The following is a 20,420-nucleotide window of genomic DNA, read 5'->3' on the forward strand; positions in this document are numbered from 1 at the left end:
GGGTGCAGCAATTATCGAGGTTGCATTGCGACGTCAGGCTTGCAATGCGCATGTCCTCGAGGGTGAAAGGGTTAAAAGGCTTCCCCTCCCTTACAGCGGAGGGAAGGTCTCCGTGGTTCAAATGCGCGTCCACTTCCCGCGTTGTTAGAGCATGCGAGAATCCACGCGCGCCGCGAATGCGACGGGGAATAGCGCGTTACGCAGATTTGCGACCGCGCGTCGGCACGCATTTTTCATTAAGCCCCTCTTTTTTTGCCGAGGCACCCCCCTGGGCCGCGTGTATCCACCCTCTGGCGCGCAACCCTTTTTTTTCTATCGTCGACGGCGATAAAAAGCGATCCGGGTGGCGAGGCACGGGAATGATCGGTCGCGTGCGTTCTGTTTTCTGCCGCGGCGAGACGCAACAAAACAAGCTCGTGAACGCGCGGCGCGGCAAGAAAAAGCTCACGGAGAGCCGAGACAATAACGTCGGCGCAGCTGGTTAAACGCGGAAGGGTTGCCGATTAGCATAAAAGGGCACGATTACACGGACGCGGGGCGGAATCGGATCATGCCGGGCCAGGCTGGCTGGCGGTACGATAGGCGTTTTTGCCCGCCGAAATTGCGTGTATGCGAATGAGTGGCTCGCCGCCGCGTGTCGCGCAAAAAAGAATTAAGCAAATACTTTTAGCGGCAGATTAAAAATAAGACAGGTATTTATTTGACAGGGGTTTGTTAGTATGCTGAAACAAAAACGCGTTCTATATTTTGTCTTTACTATGCGGTGTTTTTTTTTTTTTTTTTTTTTTCTGCAACATTTGTCAAAAACGTCAGAAAAACGCGCGATTGAAACAAAATTACTGTCATCAAATCGTGCGAATCTATACGCAAGCTATAAAGCAATTGTACATTTGAGCAGTTCATCAATAATTGATAGATTTGTTGGCGCACATGTTGCTGGTTGCAATTATTTGTCGAAAAAAGCATTCCTCTATATGAAAAGATAAATCAAACAGAAGGATATAAATGTGCGGCCGGGTGCGCGTGCGAGTTGATCGAAAATATTGAAGAGGGTAACCGAAAAATTGTCGATGGAGTTATAAAAGTGGGTTCCGTAGCCTTTCAACAGTCCCCCCCCTCGTCCCTTGTGTCCCCCTTGTACGCCAAGCCGCAAAAAGCAGACGTGAAGTCGCCAGCCCCAAAACACAAACAACAATGCATTATTTATATGTCGTTCAGATTATTGTGTCGGCACGCGTCTTCTTTTCGGAATGATAATTTAATGAATTTTATCTCGTTAAGAAATAAGAGAAAATTACCGTAAAAGAATGAGAAGAGTAAGAAAGAAAATTCGGGCAACCGCTTGTCTTATTTTTTACTACTTTTCCACTCTTTGGCCTCTGTCTTTTTTTTATCGTTAAAATAATATATAATTTTGAGATATAATTATATCGTCCATTGTATTCTGGACGAGTCCTTTATGAACTCTACGTGAGAATGGAGCGGAAAGCAACAATCGGGAAAGAATTCGTGAAACGACTGTTGCAAGAGAAGTCTCGAACCAATGACGACTGTGGTGCGAATTAAAGTCTACAGGGTGCTATTCTAATTTTTGGAAACCGTTGCCTCGCTCACCCTCCGACACGTGAAACGCGTCATCGATTCGTTTGCACGTTCGTTTCGACTTTCTCACAATTTTTTTTGTCTTCGTTTCTGTCGCATTATTCGATCGAAAAAAAATGCGATGATTGTCGTCGTGGAATGAGAAGAAACCGCCTTGCGCGAAGAGAGAAGAGGATGAAAGAAACGTCGGCTTTGCCGGTGTGCATTCTTGCAAATGCCGCGGTAACTGGAGAAAGAAACGTGCTCGTTAAATTATAACAGCTACCAAGTTCCGCTTCCGGATAAAAGAGACGTATCGGAATGTGGAAGGAGGAGGGCCGTGGTTCGTGGATGAAAAAGGAGGGAGGAGCGAAAGAGAGAGCGAGATCGCGGAGGGCGGCTCTATATGCATACGAGAACATTCAGATGTCAATCAAGACTCGGGATCTTTGGACGCTGGGGTGTCGGGCTCGGAACACGATTTTTCCGCTAAAAATTTACGTATTCATTCACGCGAGGACACCGCGCGAATGGAGAACGTCGGTAGGGGCAGATTACGAGCGGGAAGTCTGTTTGCTTTTTCATCACTCTTGACTTCGTGTTCGAGAGCATATTTTTTGCGCCAACCGTCATGCATTGTTAACGTCAACTCGCGTCTTTTTTTTTTTTCCATACATTGCTGCCAATAACGGTGGAAACGAGTCTGTGTCGCGAAAGGTGCACGAAAGTCGCAAAGGACAGGAGAGGTCGTATTGTATTTAACAAAGTTTCTTCTCTAAACTTTTAATGAACTGCGTATGATTTATTGTGGCTCGCAGCGATATCATTTCACATCGCACATGTTCTCGCGCACGACACAACAAGTAATAACGTAACGACGTACCGTCATATGAAATTATCGTAATGAACTCTCTTGTAGAACCGAGAGATATATGAATTGATGGAAACCACTGGGCTTGTAAAATCGATATCGAAATCACACGTAGATCAGCCGTTTCTGCATTCCACGCGATCGGCGTTGGCCGGCCAGTCGCAGATGAGCTTGGAGCTATTGAAGATCAAACCGGGCGCGCATTGCGTCTTAATTGGTTTACCGTGATTGCAAACGTAGTACTGCAACAGATATACAATTTATAATATTTAATCGATTCACATACAAATTAAACGTCATAATTTAAGGTGCCTCAAATTATTAAAAAAAAAGGATTATATTTTTGATATTTGATCGTAAATAATATGAAAATAGAAATATATAATTGATTCGATGTAACTTCGTTACGTACTGTTCGACAATCCTTGCTGGGGATGATGTTCGGTCCGTTGCAGCTCACTTCGTCGTCATCGACTGGTTTCGAGGTAGGACGAGGTGGCTCGGTAGATTCTCCGGGTCTCTTGGTCGGCTCGGGTTCGGGTCTCGATGTCGGTTTTGGTTTCTCTTCACCCGTGGAGGATGGAGTGCTAGGCGGCCTGTCCCATTCGGGCTAAACACAAATCACTATTGTTACCGAATGCTCTTTTTCAGATACACACACAATATTCGAATGGAAATTTAATGGCTAATTAACATCTTACTCTGGGTGTGGTTTTGTAATTTTTCTCTGTGACTGTGTAACCCTTCAGGCCTTCGTAGATAGTAGTCATGAGAGGATTCGCAGGACCGCAAAGTCCTCTGAAATCGTCCATGTCGACGGCCCAGACCATGGCACCGAGATATTTCTTTTCCTTCAGGAAGTTCATCTTGTGGACGATGCTATCAGCATCCTCGTAGCCGACCCATTGAGTGTCTGCGAAGCAAGAATTGCTGATAATTTGAATTATTGCAAATTAAGTAAATTAAAAAGAATTATATGGAGAGAGAAAAACAGACGGGCGACCTGACAAAAACTAAATAAAGCATGATCTATTCAATTTTACGAAAAATGGACGCAAATAAAATTTTATAATAAAATTTTATTCATATAATGAATATGTCAATATAAATGGCTAATTAATAATGAATGAATATTTAATCTATATTTATTTCTACGATCATATAAAATAGTATAATTATGTTTTTTCAAAAGGATGCATTATTAAACTCGAAAATTTATTTCAATCCTGAAAAATAAGGATGCGACGAGAATAATATTTCCAGGTTAGCAAAGAAATTGAATTATCGAACAATATTTTCCAATCCGGTCATTCATCCTGTAACGTTCACAAATAAATTCCCCGCACTTTATTTACGGAGTTTCCAAGAGGAACTTGCAAAGCGTTCTATAAATTTCTCCGCAGAACTTTCACGGCGCAAGTTCTCCAAAAATTAAATTCACCTTTGTACATGTAGGGCACCAAGCCTTTGTCGTCGTATGCCTTGGTCCATCCGTTGTCCGGTTTCATAAGTTCCATACAGATCTGTGAAAGAGATAATATGTTGATGCGGTGAATCCGGTCGCTCATGCCGCGCGGCTTTCATTCGCTTTTGCTTTCCGGATCGATCACTTACTTCGTAGTAAGCCAAGAATCCTTTAGCTGCGGTGTACTTGCCGGGCGCACCGCCACCGGCTTCTTTGTTGATATAAGTTCCGGGTTTGTAGTCCTTGTTGCCCTGGCTGAGGGTGAAGGTGCGTCCGTACAGCGGGATTCCTACGACGAGCTTGTTGGCGGGGCAACCCTTGTCTTCCCACAATTGGAGACCATCGTGCTAATGACAAATATCGACAGACGCGATTTATTCATACTTGTACTGATTGAAAATCTCAAGATAGCAAATGATCCTTTTACATATAATTAGTACCCTCGCTACAATCAACACAATAATCCATAAATATACTTTATCATCGATGGAAATTCATTATATCTGTTGCGTGAGAAGCGTGCGAATAATTCTACCGATTAAAAATCATAATTAACGCACCACATTCAATTTTTCATAGGCGTACTGATCGTGAGGTCTTCTGTAAAGTGGACTATGGACGTCGGCGAATCCACCCCAGTTGCCACGAAGATCGTAAGACATCACGTGGATGGCATCAATAAGCCTGCAATTATTAAATGGTTATCGAATAATTAATTATTAAAACAATAAGAAACAGGGTATTAGATCTTGTTTCTAAACGACGAAGGAACTTGCTCGCATAATTCTGGTACGTGGTATCCCTCGTTAAGACGAAACGTGGCCATCGGCACCGCCATAGTGATCTCCCAGCCTTTGCCTGCCTTGTCGAACGCGGTCCTCAGCTCTTCGACGAAGTAGAAGAAGTTGTTCTTGTCGCTAAAAGTGCCGCCTCTATCCGTAGCAGCCGGATATTCCCAATCAAGATCGAAGCCGTCGAATCCGTACTGATTCATGAAAGCTACGAGCGCGAAATTAAAAATTAATCAAATTTATCTATCTTCTCTTTCGAACGTGCATTACAAAAGCAGTATCATAAATAATGTTTCAGGTCTCCACACTCACCGACGATGCCGCTGATGAGTGAGTCACGTCTGGGTTTCGAGCTGACCATTGCGCTGTATTTTCTGCCGCCTTCGGCCCAACCGCCGATAGCGATCTGAGTCTTCAAGTGCGGATACTTTTCTTTTAGAGCGACGAACTTGTTGAAGCCGCCCTTCTGGACGTCGAGCTCCTCGTCGAGAATGAGCACGTCCCAAGTAACGTTGCTCACGCCGATGAAGGAGTAGATAACGTGCGTGCACATTTCAGCGGGAATGTCGTCGATGCCATAGCTGCCTACGTCCGGACGATATATAGCCCAATTGCTGAAGTAACACACCAGCCTTGGCTTTTCTGAAACGTAAAGATATATAAAAGTGTTATATTTTAAATTATCACAATTGTTATTAGATTTTTTTAGTGTTTTTGCAAGTGGAACGTGTAACGCGACGCAAAAATCTGCAATCGAGAAACAAATCCGACTTTTATCAATGTAACATTTTACCAGGGCGTGAGCTGATTTTTAATATGTTATCTTTCATTGTTTTACAGCTGAAAGCAACACTCACGATCAGTTGATCCGTACGCCAGAAGAGCCAGGAACACAGGAAGGGAAAACAGCAACTTTCCCATGAAGGACATCATCTTAGAATCTGCAATTTGAGAGAAAGCTAAAGAGTAACTTTAGCAAAATAGTATTGAATGCAATTAATTACAGTTAACCAACAATTTGCTATGATAATGCATTGAGTTTATCGCGTGGTTCAAATTTTTTAATCAACATATTACTTTAGCATGCGTGATACAATTAATTTTTATAATGATAAAATTAAGAGAAGCTCCAACTCTCTACCCTATACAAAACTGTACTCCAAAGCCGCGTATTCTAAGCTTCGTGCGGCTTGTTCGGCACTCAACACGTTTCTGCATCGCGGCCGGTTATCCGAGCGCTTCATCCGAGCCTTCGCGGAAACTCCTTGGAGCGTAAAACGATCGATTGATCGAAGTGTCGTCGTGCCTAAGGGGAATGATCTATAACGACCGGTTCTGCGATAGCACAGTGAGCATTGACACCATCGTGAAATCCTCGAGCGACCGTGTACCGTCATAATGACGCTCCGCTCATCCGTGCGTAAACGCGCAGCTACAGCTGTATCCGCCAGAATCATTTTCCGCGATCGCGAAATTAACGCAATCTCGCGAATTTTTTACGAACGTTAAAAATGTTATTTTATAAGCGGCTCAAGTTAGACGTCACCGTCGATTGACAGTATTTTAATTTTTGATGGGTATTATATTTCTAGTGCAAATTTGCGATGTTCATGCTTGAAGATTTCTGCGGTCGTTTTATTCATTATATAATATAAAATTCGAATAAGAGCTTGTGTGATAGTAATTCCGATATAAACGGCTAAGTTAATTTAATGCAGAATTGATATGACATGTCATCTATTATTACAAATATATATCTTCCACTTTTACGACGCGCATATTATAATCATTGATTTAATTAGTAATTAGATATTTATCTTAGTATCTGTTTTTTGCTGAATATATTTAGCTAAAATCAGAACGAATTTATCGATTTGTCTTGGAATAGAATTAAGCAAATGCGGATAACAGTTCCAAGTTTCATAATTAAATTATTCTAATATGTAGCTATTAATACAAAACTAAGTAGTCAAATTAAAGTAGATATGAGACTAATGAACGGATTCAAGGATGGGCGGTTGACTTCATTCGTAGTTCACTGATTCTCACGTTAAGCAACACTTTTTTCCATGATTATTCTTAATTGGGTGTTGACGGATAAAATTCAAGTTACAAGAATCCGGTTGTGAGAAAAAAAAATGAAAAAAACACTGTTCGTGAATTCCGATGAATCGCGAGCTGCAATATTCATTTAGCCGTATGATTTAAAATTCCTGCGAGTCCAGTCGGGCGGTCTGAACGAGGTCTCGTAATTGAAATCGCAATCGCCACCATATTCAACATATTACAACATTCAGAAGAGCCAAGCGAAGAACTGCTTCCGGCATTATCTCAAGGGAATTCCTCGGCGCAATTCTCACCCGATACAGAGGAAACAGAATTACGACTGTAATACAGTTTTGTGGCATTGTAAAACGTATCCCGGGAAAACCTGCTTGCTTAAACTTATTCCTGCGTAAAATTGCGCAACGCTTGCGACTACCGTTTCTGTCTAATTGTAAGAAAAGCAATCGGAAGTCACAGACGATCGCAGGCAGTGACGCGTCACTCGCCGCTTGTCGCATGAAGAAAAATATCTATCTTTGAATAAGTAATTTCCGCTTTCGATAATTACACGAAACGTCCGGGAATATGGAGTGTATTATTTTAATCGTGAAGAGCGGACGAACAGTCGCGAATACCGGTGTTACGGGTTTGTCACGAGTGCGATAGGTGAAATTAACGATCGGGGCGACGGTTAGCAAAAGGGAAAGACGATGTTTTGAAGTTGTAAAATCGTCAAAGTTTCCCCTTGCCTCTCGTTTTCTCTCTTTATCTTTCTCTTCTTTTCTCCGGACAGGAATAACGATCCGAATTCGGCGACAGAGTGAACTGCGCGCGCGGATGGCAAGCCTCTCGGGAGAAATCAAAGATCGTCCTTCGGATTCTACGACCACCGCATGTCGGGATAAAGAAACGGATAATGTCACAGCGGTGGTTAAAAATAAACGAACGCACCGTGCCAGGATCCTCCGTCCGCGACGGCCGATGAGTCCTCGCGCGAATTAAGATGCGCGATGCATCAGTTTCCAGCGACTTCTGTTCCGCTCGTTACACTTTGAATACAAACGGCGAGCGAGTCGACGACAAAAGTTCGCTGGACATTCGCTGTTTTGTTTGGCTAAATTTTTGTCGCGTTACGACATCTCGTCTTGTCGCGCTGTGGCAGTTCGTTTAACTTTAAAGCTGACATTATTTACGAAAAATCGATTGAATTTTAAGAATAGCTTTTAAATTCGCTTGAACTCATCAGTTTTCACACTGTCAACTTTTTTATTGATTTAGACTCGTGTACTAAATTGTACCGTTAAAAACTAATCATCATTCGTTTATTCCAAGAGGAAGCACATCTACCATTTCGCATCGAGCGAAAAAAATCAGAAGCAATGAAACCAAGGACAAAGACGAAATTTGTATTCGAGCAATAGCGTGTAATCGGAATGATGGTACCAGCAATTCATAACAGCTTCATAGAGAGCTCGTTAGAAGTATCCTCGCGTACCGCGATCGCGTTGCTCGCTTTGTCGGAGGCAAGGTAACGGTTCAGTCCGGCTGGACGATGTTAATTAATGTTTTGTTATTCGACATCGATCACGCACAGCGCTCGCCTATCGGTAACGGTGAACTCTTACGAGAATCTTCGTTTCCCCTTTTTTTTTTTTTTATTATGGTAATACGCGGCTCACAGAGTCTCGTGACTTATGTGGACACACCTTCGGTCTCTGATCTTCCTGACTATCGCAAAGGAAGCAAAGAAACCGGAGTGAGTTGTGTGTGCCGCGCGAAAAGTCTCAATAAGAATATGTATCTGAAATTTCATCAGATGAATTTTAAATATTGTAATAAAAGTAAAACCATTCCTCGAGGAACTATTCTAGAATCGCGCGGATCGATTTGACAAAATAAATGAGAATATCTGAACGTAAGATGTCTGACATGTAATCTTTATCTGAACATCTATAAGGAATAATTTAAAATAGCTAGTCGAGCGTTTCCAAGTGAAAAACTTGAGAATTCGCAAAGAAAAGTTAAAAATGAGAATTTAAAGAGTGGCTCTCAAATATTTCGACGCAGATGCAACGGGTTGACCTTCGTCTCGGTCGACAAAGCGAGAAACGAAATAATTAAGAGAACAAAAAAAGTGAACGTTCGGTTAATGTCTTGTTGACGATCTTAATGAGATTCCATCAGATTCGCACGTAGGCACCGGTGTGTTGACAATTTTTACGATATCGATGAATCGGCTATCAACAAGATTCCCGAAAATCAATAGAATAAAATAATCGAAATCCTTTCTTGATGACCACTGTATTTAACTCGCAGAAAAACAATCTCCGTGATGACAGACGATTTCAAACAATTATTTTACAGATTATTTTTTTTTTTTTTTTTAAGATAGATGATTGGTCTCGTGTGATACTCGCGAGAAATAGATGAGGATTCTCATAGATTTTGAAAAATAAAATTATTCACAATATGTTTTACTTACTCATCAAAATTTCTTTGGGAATCTCTGTCCACGCAGTAACACGAATATTACAAGACTATTCTCTGTCTTCAAAGAAGACGAGCAATCTATAGATGAAATAATTAGCTGTCACGAAGACGAGAAACTAATTGTATGCAACAGAATATTTAGAATATTCTTAGGAAAGAAACCGGTAATCAAGTTGCTTCTCTCTATAATTCTGAATTTTTATCGCATTCATTAATTATTTTCTAAGTATCTAACGTAATTTCTTAACAATTATTATTGACGTTAACCACAAGGAATATGACGACGCACGAACCTGGATCAGTATTCAGGAAAATCGCTCATTATTGACAATCGCATCAATTATTTCATTTAACACGCGATGTTTATTCACGGAAGCGTTCACCAACATTGTTCAAACATAACGCGAAGACAATCGAACAGAGAGACGTGTGATAGGAAATACGAAATGTTTCGCGGAGAGTGCAGCGTTGTGAAAGATAGTAAAGAGAACAGGAGGACTCACCTGCGCGGACGGACAGATACCTCGGAAAAAGCGCGGTCTAAGCCGCGAGCTTAAGCTCATATATACCCAAGTGGACCTCATTAGAATTCAGGTGCACGGGCCCTCGCATGATTGGCTGGTTCGTCGACCCTCTGCCTCCCATCGACGTCCAGGGAGGACGGCAGACGACGCATCTCTCTCGTCGCAGGGCGAAGACGATTCATCATCGCAGCTGCTCGTCATTTGTGCTCTCGCAAATCAATGTGAATTAAAAAAAATGAAAAAAAGCGTCTCGATTTTCTAACGGCATATTAATCAGAAACTCGGCAATGTATCGCAGATACGTGTGATGTCTTTGTTTTCTGCTGCCCGCATTTACGTTCAATCGTTGCGTATCGGATTTCCGCAATTTTAACTTTGTTGAACGCTTTTCTTCAAGTTGTAAAATATATGAAAACGTATTAGAATGGATATTTATTAATGATACTTGATGTATAGTTGTTTTATGAACGTGTAAGCGGCTACAGATTTGGTTTTGGAATGCACTGTAAGCGTGTAAATGGACGTTTAAGAAAAATTGAAGAATAGCGCAATATATCACTAGTTCAATATAACATTCATTTTATTTGACACGTCATCGGGATATCGTGTTATCGACACGGGAATTTCACGCTTGACATTTAAATAGAGTTCTGTTCCATGATGCGCGTTCTTTCAATACTTATGATATATTACCGTGATAATTGAATTCTGAATCTAGATTGTAAAACAGCAAAACTTATTTAAATTTAACCGCACAACTTTTTATTTAATTACTTCTCATACAATCTTTCCAAGAAATTCTTACTTTCGTCCGATTATAATTTCGGAAGTATTGATATTCCTGTTACTTTAAGTAAAAAGAATGTTCTTAGCGGAATATCAATTATTAAATTTGGAATTGATTTTTCGAGACGTGACCTCAATACATGACTTTGAATAAATTAAGGAACAGGTGTGTTTCATTTATAACAAAGCTCCAAATAATGTAAAATTTTCAAAGTATATAATAATATATAGAACATATATATTTATTAATCATATAGATATTAAACAAATATTAAATAATACGCAGAAAAACGAATATGCATGCACAATCTGCAATCTTTAGTTTCGCGATATTTAATTTGTTACTCAGTCATTTCGCAAAACACTCATATCATCAACATTAATTTTTTTTTCGTATGGAACAATTACAGAAATGAACATCTGGCGCATAATCAAACATGCAGTTGTGAATATATCAGATCACTAACGCAGCTGTGTACAATTATACGTGAGTGATTATGATTCGATCGACAAGCGGGATTTATCTCTCACAAAGTGGCACAAATGTGAGCGATCTGATCTGTACAAAACTACGTTTTCTACGTTTCATGCATACGCGAAGTGCGAAATACTGTTGCTGTTATTCACTTGCAACCGCTAAATTGCAAACAAATAATAAGATTGAATAACACTCGATTTATGTTAATTAATAAGAAAACACGAAGGGTTTAATTTACAAATTAACAATGCAGCAAATTTGGAAATTGACGATGCGAATGTTTATTCGAATTACGCAGGTGGAGCTAATGTTGGCACAAGTGATGTTATTCAATCTCCAAAAATATAAGCTGGCAAAATATTATTTAAAAATACTTGTTTTCTTGTTGTGGAAGGCAAAAGTTAATTTCTGCAATCATGAATACACGACAGATTTGCGCAAAGTGTAGCGAAAAGACAAATCATTATACTTGTATTAAAAAATTCAAGTCTCGTGTGTGAAACTTTCTCAAGTCTTCAATCACGCTGCTCTAATGAAAGATGTCCCTTAATCACCGAATATCAATTGCAAAAAATGATTGAGGAATAAAATGAGAATGAAAAATATTTTAACAAGCGATAATCTCTCTTCTCTTTTCCTCCGCGAAAGAATGACTTCGCATTCATTATATAATTCATGAAAAAAAATTCATTTCATGAATAAAAGGACATTCGACGGCGCCTTGAATGTATCCGGAAATATTCGGATGTCAATCATCGCTTGAGATTCTTGTGATTTTGGGGTGCGGTGCTCGATTTTCCGCCAAAAATTTACGTGTCCATTCACGCGAGGACCGCGCGCATGGGGAAGGATGGGGGCAGATCACGGGTGAGAAGTCTGTTTGGTTTTTTTACCTCTCTTGACTTCATATTCAAGAGCATATTTTTTCGTGTCAACCGTCACGCATTGTTAACGACGATTCGCGTTTTTTTATACGTTGCTGCCAATAATGATGGAAAAGAGAAAACGGATCTATCGCGGTATACGATCAAAAAGGCATCGCGGTTTTATCGATGCGCGCTACATTGATTTGTGGAAAGAGAATTTGACAGAAATATAATTTAACATTAGAATAATGCTTCTCTCACTACGATAAATAAATGCTATCAATAAAGGGAGAAGCTTTTGATAAGAAAACTTTACAATTCTAAAGGAATTATTTCCTATTTTGCGCGCTTCATTGTCATAAACACACGAGCAACACCGATGACACAAATATGTAAGCAAATATGACGTGATATCGCATTAAACTTTCTCGATTAAGAACGAACATTTCAATGGGAAGTTTAATACGCTTCGTTCCAATCCGGAAACATAATTTATAATCGGGCGAGAGGGAGCTTTCCCGATTATTCCGACGAGTTTTCGGGACTGGACATCGTTATTATCGGATACGATGCGTATTTTACAGCAAGTTGGAAAAGCAACTGACGGGTCGACCTGTTCGTTCGCCTCGGGTTTTCACTGCTTTTGAATATGGGATGAATATCGGTTCGCTTCGCCGCGAGTCGAGCATTATATCGCCTTCGCATTTACGAAGCTGTCACTGTCGGCTTGACACTCACTCGTTATGAAAGGGGTATTATGTTTTAATAATGGACAACATCGCGCGTCAAATTCATCCGGTAGAGTGAAAACGCGTAACATTTATTTTGTTCGACCAGTTTCGAATCGCATCGGCATGATATACCGATGTGTATACGCATACATTAAGTATGAATGTGCTGTCAAAAGTTGCTGATACTGAAGCGTTCTTTTTTTTTTTACATTGACGATTAGGAATATTTTGATATATCATTTTCGACAATTACGAGGACTAGCATTACTATCTAGATAACATTGCGGTTCGAATAATCATGATAAATTTAAATGTCGGGATTGATTAATGATACATCAAACTAATATATATGTATATTCTTTATTCTACAATACTAATAATACAGATGAACCCCTTAAAATAGAATTAGCTTACTTCCGAAAACGAAAGCTACAATAGTGAATTGAATTTTTACATCAGTTTGCGATAATGCGATAATACTACAAAGAGGAAAAATATGATTAAAATAAATAAAATAATGATGAAAATAATAATAATAACGATTAACTAAAGCTTTTAACACAAAGCTGTAGATACTTTCATGTAAACTTTAAATATTGGAATTAAATATTGGATTTAAATAATTATTTAATTCGAGTTAAGTTAACAATTTAATCAGATTTGTCTTCCTAAACATTACTAAAGCAGTGATACAATTGTGAAGTACAAAACCACCATTCTTTGCCGCGCAATGCAAGTTGATAAATGAATCTATAATCTCGCATGATAAATTCTCATACGCTATCGTTCCGTATAGAAGCTAAATATTCATTATATCTTTTTTCTTGCGCCTGCTGTAGTTTTTGTAATTTCTTAAATAAACCTTTGCTGATCTCTTTACCTTCGGCATCGTGTGTTGGCAAACCCTACATGGAAATGAATGCAAAGTACGTAAAACAGGAAGACAAATATAAATTCAAGCATGATGGCAAATAAAATACTGACCTTATCATCAAATTGAGAATATTTATCTTTTTCCAATCTAAACATATCATTCGGCGGTATTCTTCTCTGTGCTTCCTTTTCCGCTGCTGCATTGGCAGCTTCTGCTTTCCTCCTTTCTTTCTCCAAGGTTTTCTCAAGTTCTAACTTTTTCTTAGCTTCTTTCTCCTTCAGCAATTCTTCCTTGTTAACTAATTTTACCTTAAAGGCCTCTTCATTACTGTCTTCCAACCGTACTCCAACATTTGGCAAGATATCATCGCGCAGTTTATCGCACTCTTGCAGAATATCATTGGCTTTCAATGTTTTCGCATAGTTTCGAACTTTCTCTCGGAAATTTGCCAGAATTTCAAGATATGGCATAATAGTCTTTTCAACCTAATCATAAAAATTTATATATAATTGTATAAATTTAAATATACATATACTAGTTAAATTTTTTTTATGTGAAAGGAAAACATTAATATTTATCTTACATTTGAACCCACTGCCTCGTCATCAATTGGAAATCCAATCGAATCGTCTAAAGACGGAATGGCTCCAAAAATAGTAAATATCTTCGTAACATATACACTAATATCCCTAAGAAGAAGAGTATTTGGATTCTTATTTTGACACATGTACACATTGCAAATCGCCACAAGTTCTCGTATCACATCGAGCACTGTTCTGGTATCAATATTATCTACAATAAAAATTTGTTTTTAATAATGCATCTATAACTTTCAATGTTATAATTATTATAACTATTGAAATATAGAAGGCTTACCGCATAAGGCTTCATGTACAGAATGCTTAGCATGACGAAACTTTTCATTGAGTTCCATTTCAGAATCAGACCACTTAGTAAAACAATTAAAGCTAATTTTCGTTTCCAAGCATCTAAGCTTACATTTTACATTCAAAAAGAATTCCTGGAAAATTAATTTTATTAGAGATATAAATTCCAAAGAGTTAAAATTATGAATTAATTTTAAATTATATTTTTAGGTGCATAGTACGTGAATCATGTACTCACATTAAGAAATTTTTCATACTGAACAGCCATATTCATAGTATTATCACTGTAATCTAATGTATCTTTCCACGAATGCAGAAGAAATGCAAGTCTTAGCTGTCTTGCCGAGTGTTTCTTTAAAGCATCTTGTATCGTTACAAAATTCTTTAACGATTTCGACATTTTGCAGCCAGCTATAGTCAAGTGACCGGAATGCAGGAAATATCTAACCCAATAAGAATTATCGAAATACGCTTCCGCTTGTGCAAGTTCGTTGTCGTGATGAGGGAATTTGAGATCTACGCCGCCTGTGTGAATGTCTAAACTCTCTCCGCAAATTACAGACGCCATGACCGAGCATTCAATATGCCATCCTGGACGTCCTTTGCCCCAAGGACTGTCCCACCAAGGCTCACCTGCCTTTGAATGTTTCCAAAGAGCAAAATCTGTCACTGATCTCTTCTCAGAGAGTTTATCTTCTGTAGTGCTCAAGTCACCTTATTTAAATAAAAAAAAAAAAAAAAAAGTAATTTAGGAAATATAATTAAAAAATCAAAATACAAAAGATTTAAATTTACCTTCTCCTTCTTGTAGGCTTGATGTATCACCATATGCTTCTGGCACTAGCTTGGCATAATAATGTTTTTCTTGTTTATCAAACTTGCTCACATCGAAATATACCGATCCATTACTTTCGTAAGCAAGTCCATTATCTATTATTCGTTGTATGTATGCTATTATTTCAGGAACATATTCACTAACTCTTGTCAATACATTTGGTTTTAATACCTGTATATGGAAAATAATTATTAGTATTAACAGTTGCAAACTTTGTCTTAAGAACATTATTTATATTAATGTATTAAATCTTACATTTAAAGCATCCATATCTTTATGAAATTCTGATTCCCAGTGTTGAGACAATTTATTAAATATTGAGTGTTCTGTAACGGTGCTACCTTCTCTTTTATCTAGCCAGTCTGATAAAGGATCTTTAGCCTCTTTCAACAATGCCTAAACATAAATAAAAATTGTGTTAATATTGTATAGAGAATAATCTTACAAAATAAATATATTCCACATTAGATTAAATAATATTTACTTCTTGAAATTCTGCAATCTTGTTCTTATCCTTATCTATAATTGCTTTTGCCAAATTTTCAATAGCTTCTGTCATTTTGTATAATATCTTCTCTAGCATGCACTTTATATCTGGATCAGTTGTAGTTTTTACAGTATTCTCAAAAGTTAACATTACTTCTTTCACATCATCTACTATGTTATCAAGACTATGGTTTTCTCCCACATATTTTTCGCACAGGTAATTCTGTCTTGCTCTTTTTATAATTTTATCATCTACATCAGTAATGTTCATCACGTATAAAACATCATATCCAAAATAATCTGATAGTACACGACGTAGTATATCAAAAGATATATAAGATCTGCAATAAAAGAAATATTTAGACAGATATTTTATTTGTGTATACAGAAAAATGTATAACACATTTATATATTATTGTATGCACATAATATAAAAAGATATAAGATAAAAAAATATTATAAGAAACCTATTTAACAAAGTACAATTCTGTTCAATCATATTTATATATTTTTTTAATACCTCGCATGGCCCATATGTGATGCATCATAGACAGTAGGTCCACAACTGTACCACAGAACACGATTCCCAAATTGTGGGATAAATATTTCCTTTTCTCTAGTTAAACTATTGTACAATCGAAGCGATGTGCGATGCTTTCCTTCTGGCAGATGCCAAACTGGCTGGGTTCTCTTGGCCATTTCTTCTGAAATATTGAAAGTTCTTTTGATCTTTAATCAAAAAGTAGAAGTTTTCCTTATGGAAATTCTAGATAAAATAATATATACATTTTCCTCAGAAATTTAAAAATTAATTAATTTAAATTAGTGTTCCTCAAGCGTTTGAGCAACCAACATATTTAGAAAATGAGATGTTAATGTAATAAGTATTAATTTACCTTAGAGCAAAATTTCCTTATAAACACCGCAAAGAAAATTTGTGATACCAAACCACGTGTCAAACGGATTACAACATGTCCAGGTGTTCGAATGATGTTACGAAGTGCAAGGTATGCATCAGAGATGGGAGATGATTCGACCATGTTTATAAAAATGTTGAGATGGGTATGCGCTGTTGTAAAATTTTGGACAAAATTTGGACACTGAAAATCCCCTAGCAAATGGCGAATCAGAAGTGGTGCACGATGTCTAGTTCTAATTAAAACTTAACAGCTGGCAGTGACGAAATAATCGATATATATGAACACAGTATACTTCTCACGATCACATTTCGTTTTACCGGCTGCACCGGCTGGTAACGTGACAGTGCGACTGTCAACATGCCAAACGGCCTGAAATAATTACAACGATGATAACGTTCGATAACTGATACGAAATCCGTATAGTGATCTGATGGCGTACGATAAGAAGCATGCAATTATCATCATTGTCGCCGACAGTGAAATCCCGTTTCACACAATTCCGCTCGATATTCGAAGCGAACGTCGAGCGTAAGAAGGCTAGCGTCGGCGAGAGGGATGTTGTTATAAATTCTGCAGACAAAAGTTTGCTCATTACTTGTTCCCCATGTCTGCAATACATCTAGCTTGTATGCGCTGCTTAGAATTGATCTATGATCACCGCAGCTTATTACCGGGGCACGCTCGAGAGCGTTCTGAGAACTCGATTACCTCGAGCCTTTATCACCTGCGATAACGAGCTTTTTAAACCGGACGTGTGATATGACCTAATTATCATAGACCACAACAAGAACGAGGGAGCTGCGAATTACAACAAAAATATATACGTATGTATATTTTTCTCTTTTTTTTTTTTTTTTTTTTTGAATCTTGATTTCTAACATATGTTTATTTGTTGTAGATGTATGATTGTAGATTCTTGCAATCTTGTATGAAAGATTGTATAAAGTTGTAGAGTTATAAATTAAATGAAACAAGGAAAGAATGATATTACTGCCTGTCTATCCATAAACTTTTAATCAGCAACAGGTAGACAATTATATTCAATTTCTAATTATAAGTTTTTTTAAATTTGTAATAACTTTTAATTTTGTAATAATTTTTGTTATTTCTGCTTCTAGATATCGCTTTGTTACAATGGATATTGGAGTTGTCAAAATTGCGGAAGATAAAGATTTTGAGAAATTAAAGCAACTGTATGATGATAATAATAACTGGAAACTTGATTACAACAAACCTGATCTATCTGTCTGGACAAAATCCGTCCCTGGAATTAGTTTTAGGATGGTGAAAGTAAGTCTTTTATTGATAAATAAGTTTTATCGCTCGATCAAGATAATGACAGTTCAATATTATACGTAGATCAGAACACGTTTTGCTGATGTTACACCGGAGACATTATATGACGTTTTACATGATCCTGAATACAGAAAAGTCTGGGACACTCATATGATTGAATCAAAAGATATAGGATGTTTTAATCCGAACAATGATATTGGTTATTACTCCAGTGAGTATTACGTATCTATAAGCTTGTGAAGAATTTTATTTACATAAAAAATATCAGAGATTATATTCTATATTGTTCTATAAAAATTTTAGTGACTTGTCCATCTCCGTTAAAAAACAGAGACTTCATTCTGCAACGATCTTGGTTGGATACTGGTGCGGAGCAGTTGATAATCAATCATTCTGTTTATCACAAAGATTATCCACCTAGAAAACACTTTGTACGAGCAACATCTTACCTCACAGGTAAAAGTAAGTTAACTCTTTGCATATATTGTATCTTTAAAATTAATTTTACATTTTTAGGCTATATTGTAAGACCTTCGCGCAATGGAGACGGTTCCGAGCTGGGCTACGTATCGCATACAGATCCGCATGGCAAATTGCCTGTATGGCTGGTCAACAAAGTCACGCAAATATTTGCTCCCAAGGTGAGATATCTTATAAAAGATATAACTAAATCATGTAATAACAAGTATTCTCTTATAAATCTTTATAGATGGTGAAAAAATTGCACAAAGCCTCCGTGGGTTACCCAACCTGGAAGTTACTTAATAATCCAAATTACAAGCCGTGGCATTACCCCGAACAAATAATGGCGCCTAGGATACGTATCGAAGAAGTAAGAGAGAGTAGCTTTCTTTAACTTTATTGTATTCTACAAAAGTTACAATCAGCATTCTGTATATATGTAGAAGTGATGAAATTTTTCACAAGTTAGATATTAAACTAACAATAAACTCTTAATTTGTTTCAGTGCGTGAAATCTGTAGAGGAGAAGAATTCGAAGATCAATTATGTGGATGAGTCTGACATAAGAGAAAGTTTAGTTAAGGAGCCTGTTGCGATGGACAGCGATTAATTTATTATAAAGAAATATAAGGATTTAGGTAAGTAAAATAGTGAAACAAAATAGTTGAAAAGGCTAGTTACAGCTACAGTATTACAAATATAATGGGACAATTTGTACAATTATGAAGTTCGATTTGCGCATTTCTTATATAATATATTCTAATTCTAATGTTACATTTAATACATATTACAACGTTACAAAAGTCACGTTCATTATTACACGTGAAGTCGCCTTGTGTGCGAACATGGCTATATGTATACCAAAAAAAAAATGATATCGGTGGCCTGCTTTGTATTAGGTACTAATTTCATGCCAGGTTTATTGTTGGTGTTGTTAAAACGCGCAAATGTAAGACATTGCCGCACAATATGGAAGGTATACGTAAACCTCTTTTTATAATTTATTATTATAAGTATCACAGAGCGTGCCTGGGCGCGCACGCGCGTGTCTCAAAACACTCGTCTAGTCTATCTTCTGTATTGTGCATTGCACATAATTGTTATTTATTATATTAAATCTTCTTAATATATGCATATGAAATAATTACAATTTTTTGTAGCGTTGAAGAATAACGAGTTAGTAGAAGTTTTTCAAGGCTTTAATGAAAATCGGATTCAGCATTTCTTTTCAAACTATGTGAAATGTTGTGAAAAGAACGTGTTTGTTATGTAAAAAAAAAAAAGACACATTTTTTCTATACACAGTTACCTAAATGTTACAATTTCAACTAAAGTAAAATAAATAAGCAGTTTAATATCGATAAGAAGTTCAAATATACGTGATTAATCTTTGTCATTTTAAACGGACTTTATTCGCAACTTTCATAATTTCTTTTGATAAATATATCGATCAATCGTACACAAATGAATATAAGTACATAAGCAACAAATACTATTACAGATCTCTTATGATTTCTTGGACTTAGAATTGATTAATTCGGTTGTGTACTTTCTTCATATGTACAAAGTGTTTTCTGCAAGACTTTGCGTCAAACTTCAACAGCGTATTTTTCAAAGAATTTTTGTGCTGAAATTTACATACCGAGAGAAAATCAAAAAATTTCGATAAATGCAACTTTATTAATTTCAAAAATGCAAACATATAGATGGCTGTAAGCAACAGCAGAAATTCTTTAGAGCTACGCTCGTGAGGTTTGTACGATCTTACGAATTATACTGTAGAGTACATGAAATTCAGAATATAAATAGACATGTACTATTTAACTACAAATTAGTAACAGAATCGCGTAGAAGATTGTGATTATAAAACACATTTATTTTGATTTCTTTTTATTCTACAGAAAATGTAACGCAATAAAAATTTATAAAATTACTTTGTAAAGAGTTTACAATAAAAGGTTTTGAAATTAGCTTTAAGTAATTATAATAGGAAAACTCACAGGTATCGATGAGGTAAACAAGAACGTCAAC

At 37.2% G+C, this 20,420-nt stretch overlaps 3 protein-coding genes across 10 annotated transcripts; 1 reads left to right on the forward strand and 2 right to left on the reverse strand.

Annotated features, from left to right (window-relative positions):
* Window positions 1-2,362: 2,362 nt before the first annotated feature.
* Window positions 2,363-9,962, reverse strand: Cht5 (Chitinase 5). 3 transcript variants are annotated; one of them, XM_067359266.1, is made up of 10 exons: window positions 9,748-9,962; window positions 5,566-5,649; window positions 5,021-5,350; window positions 4,694-4,916; window positions 4,478-4,601; window positions 4,067-4,264; window positions 3,894-3,975; window positions 3,154-3,365; window positions 2,865-3,062; window positions 2,363-2,694 (listed from the first exon to the last, which is right to left on the reverse strand). In XM_067359266.1, the coding sequence occupies exons 2-10, from the start codon at window positions 5,639-5,641 to the stop codon at window positions 2,569-2,571; spliced, it is 1,569 nt and encodes a 522-aa protein (XP_067215367.1). In that variant the 5' UTR covers window positions 5,642-5,649; window positions 9,748-9,962; the 3' UTR covers window positions 2,363-2,568. The 3 variants fall into 3 exon arrangements, with proteins under 3 accessions (XP_067215367.1, XP_067215366.1, XP_067215368.1); XM_067359265.1 differs by lacking the exon at window positions 9,748-9,962 and adding an exon at window positions 9,237-9,255; XM_067359267.1 differs by lacking the exon at window positions 9,748-9,962 and adding an exon at window positions 5,850-5,963.
* A 3,008-nt stretch (window positions 9,963-12,970) lies between these two features.
* Window positions 12,971-16,766, reverse strand: CysRS (cysteine--tRNA ligase, cytoplasmic). 2 transcript variants are annotated; one of them, XM_012360666.2, is made up of 10 exons: window positions 16,608-16,766; window positions 16,232-16,415; window positions 15,710-16,052; window positions 15,481-15,621; window positions 15,186-15,396; window positions 14,629-15,104; window positions 14,380-14,524; window positions 14,087-14,295; window positions 13,614-13,988; window positions 12,971-13,534 (listed from the first exon to the last, which is right to left on the reverse strand). In XM_012360666.2, the coding sequence occupies exons 2-10, from the start codon at window positions 16,408-16,410 to the stop codon at window positions 13,403-13,405; spliced, it is 2,211 nt and encodes a 736-aa protein (XP_012216089.1). In that variant the 5' UTR covers window positions 16,411-16,415; window positions 16,608-16,766; the 3' UTR covers window positions 12,971-13,402. The 2 variants fall into 2 exon arrangements, with proteins under 2 accessions (XP_012216089.1, XP_012216090.1); XM_012360667.2 differs by having other exon boundaries at window positions 16,232-16,412; window positions 16,608-16,753.
* A 132-nt stretch (window positions 16,767-16,898) lies between these two features.
* On the forward strand, window positions 16,899-20,322 carry LOC105668339 (START domain-containing protein 10-like). Of its 5 annotated transcripts, XM_012360673.2 has the most exons (9): window positions 16,899-17,455; window positions 17,530-17,657; window positions 17,750-17,921; window positions 17,991-18,138; window positions 18,231-18,383; window positions 18,444-18,568; window positions 18,637-18,759; window positions 18,895-19,027; window positions 19,550-20,322. In XM_012360673.2, exons 3-8 carry the CDS (start codon window positions 17,766-17,768, stop codon window positions 18,997-18,999), a joined length of 810 nt encoding a protein of 269 aa, XP_012216096.1. In that variant the 5' UTR covers window positions 16,899-17,455; window positions 17,530-17,657; window positions 17,750-17,765; the 3' UTR covers window positions 19,000-19,027; window positions 19,550-20,322. The 5 variants fall into 5 exon arrangements, with proteins under 5 accessions (XP_012216096.1, XP_067215372.1, XP_067215373.1 ...); XM_012360672.2 differs by having other exon boundaries at window positions 16,900-17,455; window positions 18,895-20,322; XM_067359271.1 differs by having other exon boundaries at window positions 17,530-17,921; window positions 18,895-20,322.
* Window positions 20,323-20,420: the final 98 nt, after the last annotated feature.

This window comes from Linepithema humile, chromosome 7, assembly GCF_040581485.1.
Source record: "Linepithema humile isolate Giens D197 chromosome 7, Lhum_UNIL_v1.0, whole genome shotgun sequence".
NCBI classification, from domain to species: domain Eukaryota; kingdom Metazoa; phylum Arthropoda; class Insecta; order Hymenoptera; family Formicidae; genus Linepithema; species Linepithema humile.

What these genes read in the sequence shown, in the direction of transcription:
- Cht5 (XM_067359265.1), bottom strand. An exon ending in ATTACAAAACCACACCCAGA is followed by an intron (nt 3,063 to 3,153) that starts GTAAGATGTTAA and finishes ATTTGTGTTTAG; the next exon opens with CCCGAATGGGACAGGCCGCC. An exon ending in CCAGCAAGGATTGTCGAACA is followed by an intron (nt 2,695 to 2,864) that starts GTACGTAACGAA and finishes TATCTGTTGCAG; the next exon opens with TACTACGTTTGCAATCACGG.
- CysRS (XM_012360666.2), bottom strand. Translation starts at nt 16,410, where the DNA reads ATGGCCAAGAGAACCCAGCCAGTTTGGCATCTGCCAGAAGGAAAGCAT. An exon ending in AAGATATGGATGCTTTAAAT is followed by an intron (nt 15,397 to 15,480) that starts GTAAGATTTAAT and finishes TTCCATATACAG; the next exon opens with GTATTAAAACCAAATGTATT. An exon ending in AAGCCTACAAGAAGGAGAAG is followed by an intron (nt 15,105 to 15,185) that starts GTAAATTTAAAT and finishes TATTTAAATAAG; the next exon opens with GTGACTTGAGCACTACAGAA.
- LOC105668339 (XM_067359272.1), top strand. Translation starts at nt 17,766, where the DNA reads ATGGATATTGGAGTTGTCAAAATTGCGGAAGATAAAGATTTTGAGAAA. An exon ending in AGCAACATCTTACCTCACAG is followed by an intron (nt 18,384 to 18,443) that starts GTAAAAGTAAGT and finishes TTACATTTTTAG; the next exon opens with GCTATATTGTAAGACCTTCG. An exon ending in CTAGGATACGTATCGAAGAA is followed by an intron (nt 18,760 to 18,894) that starts GTAAGAGAGAGT and finishes AATTTGTTTCAG; the next exon opens with TGCGTGAAATCTGTAGAGGA.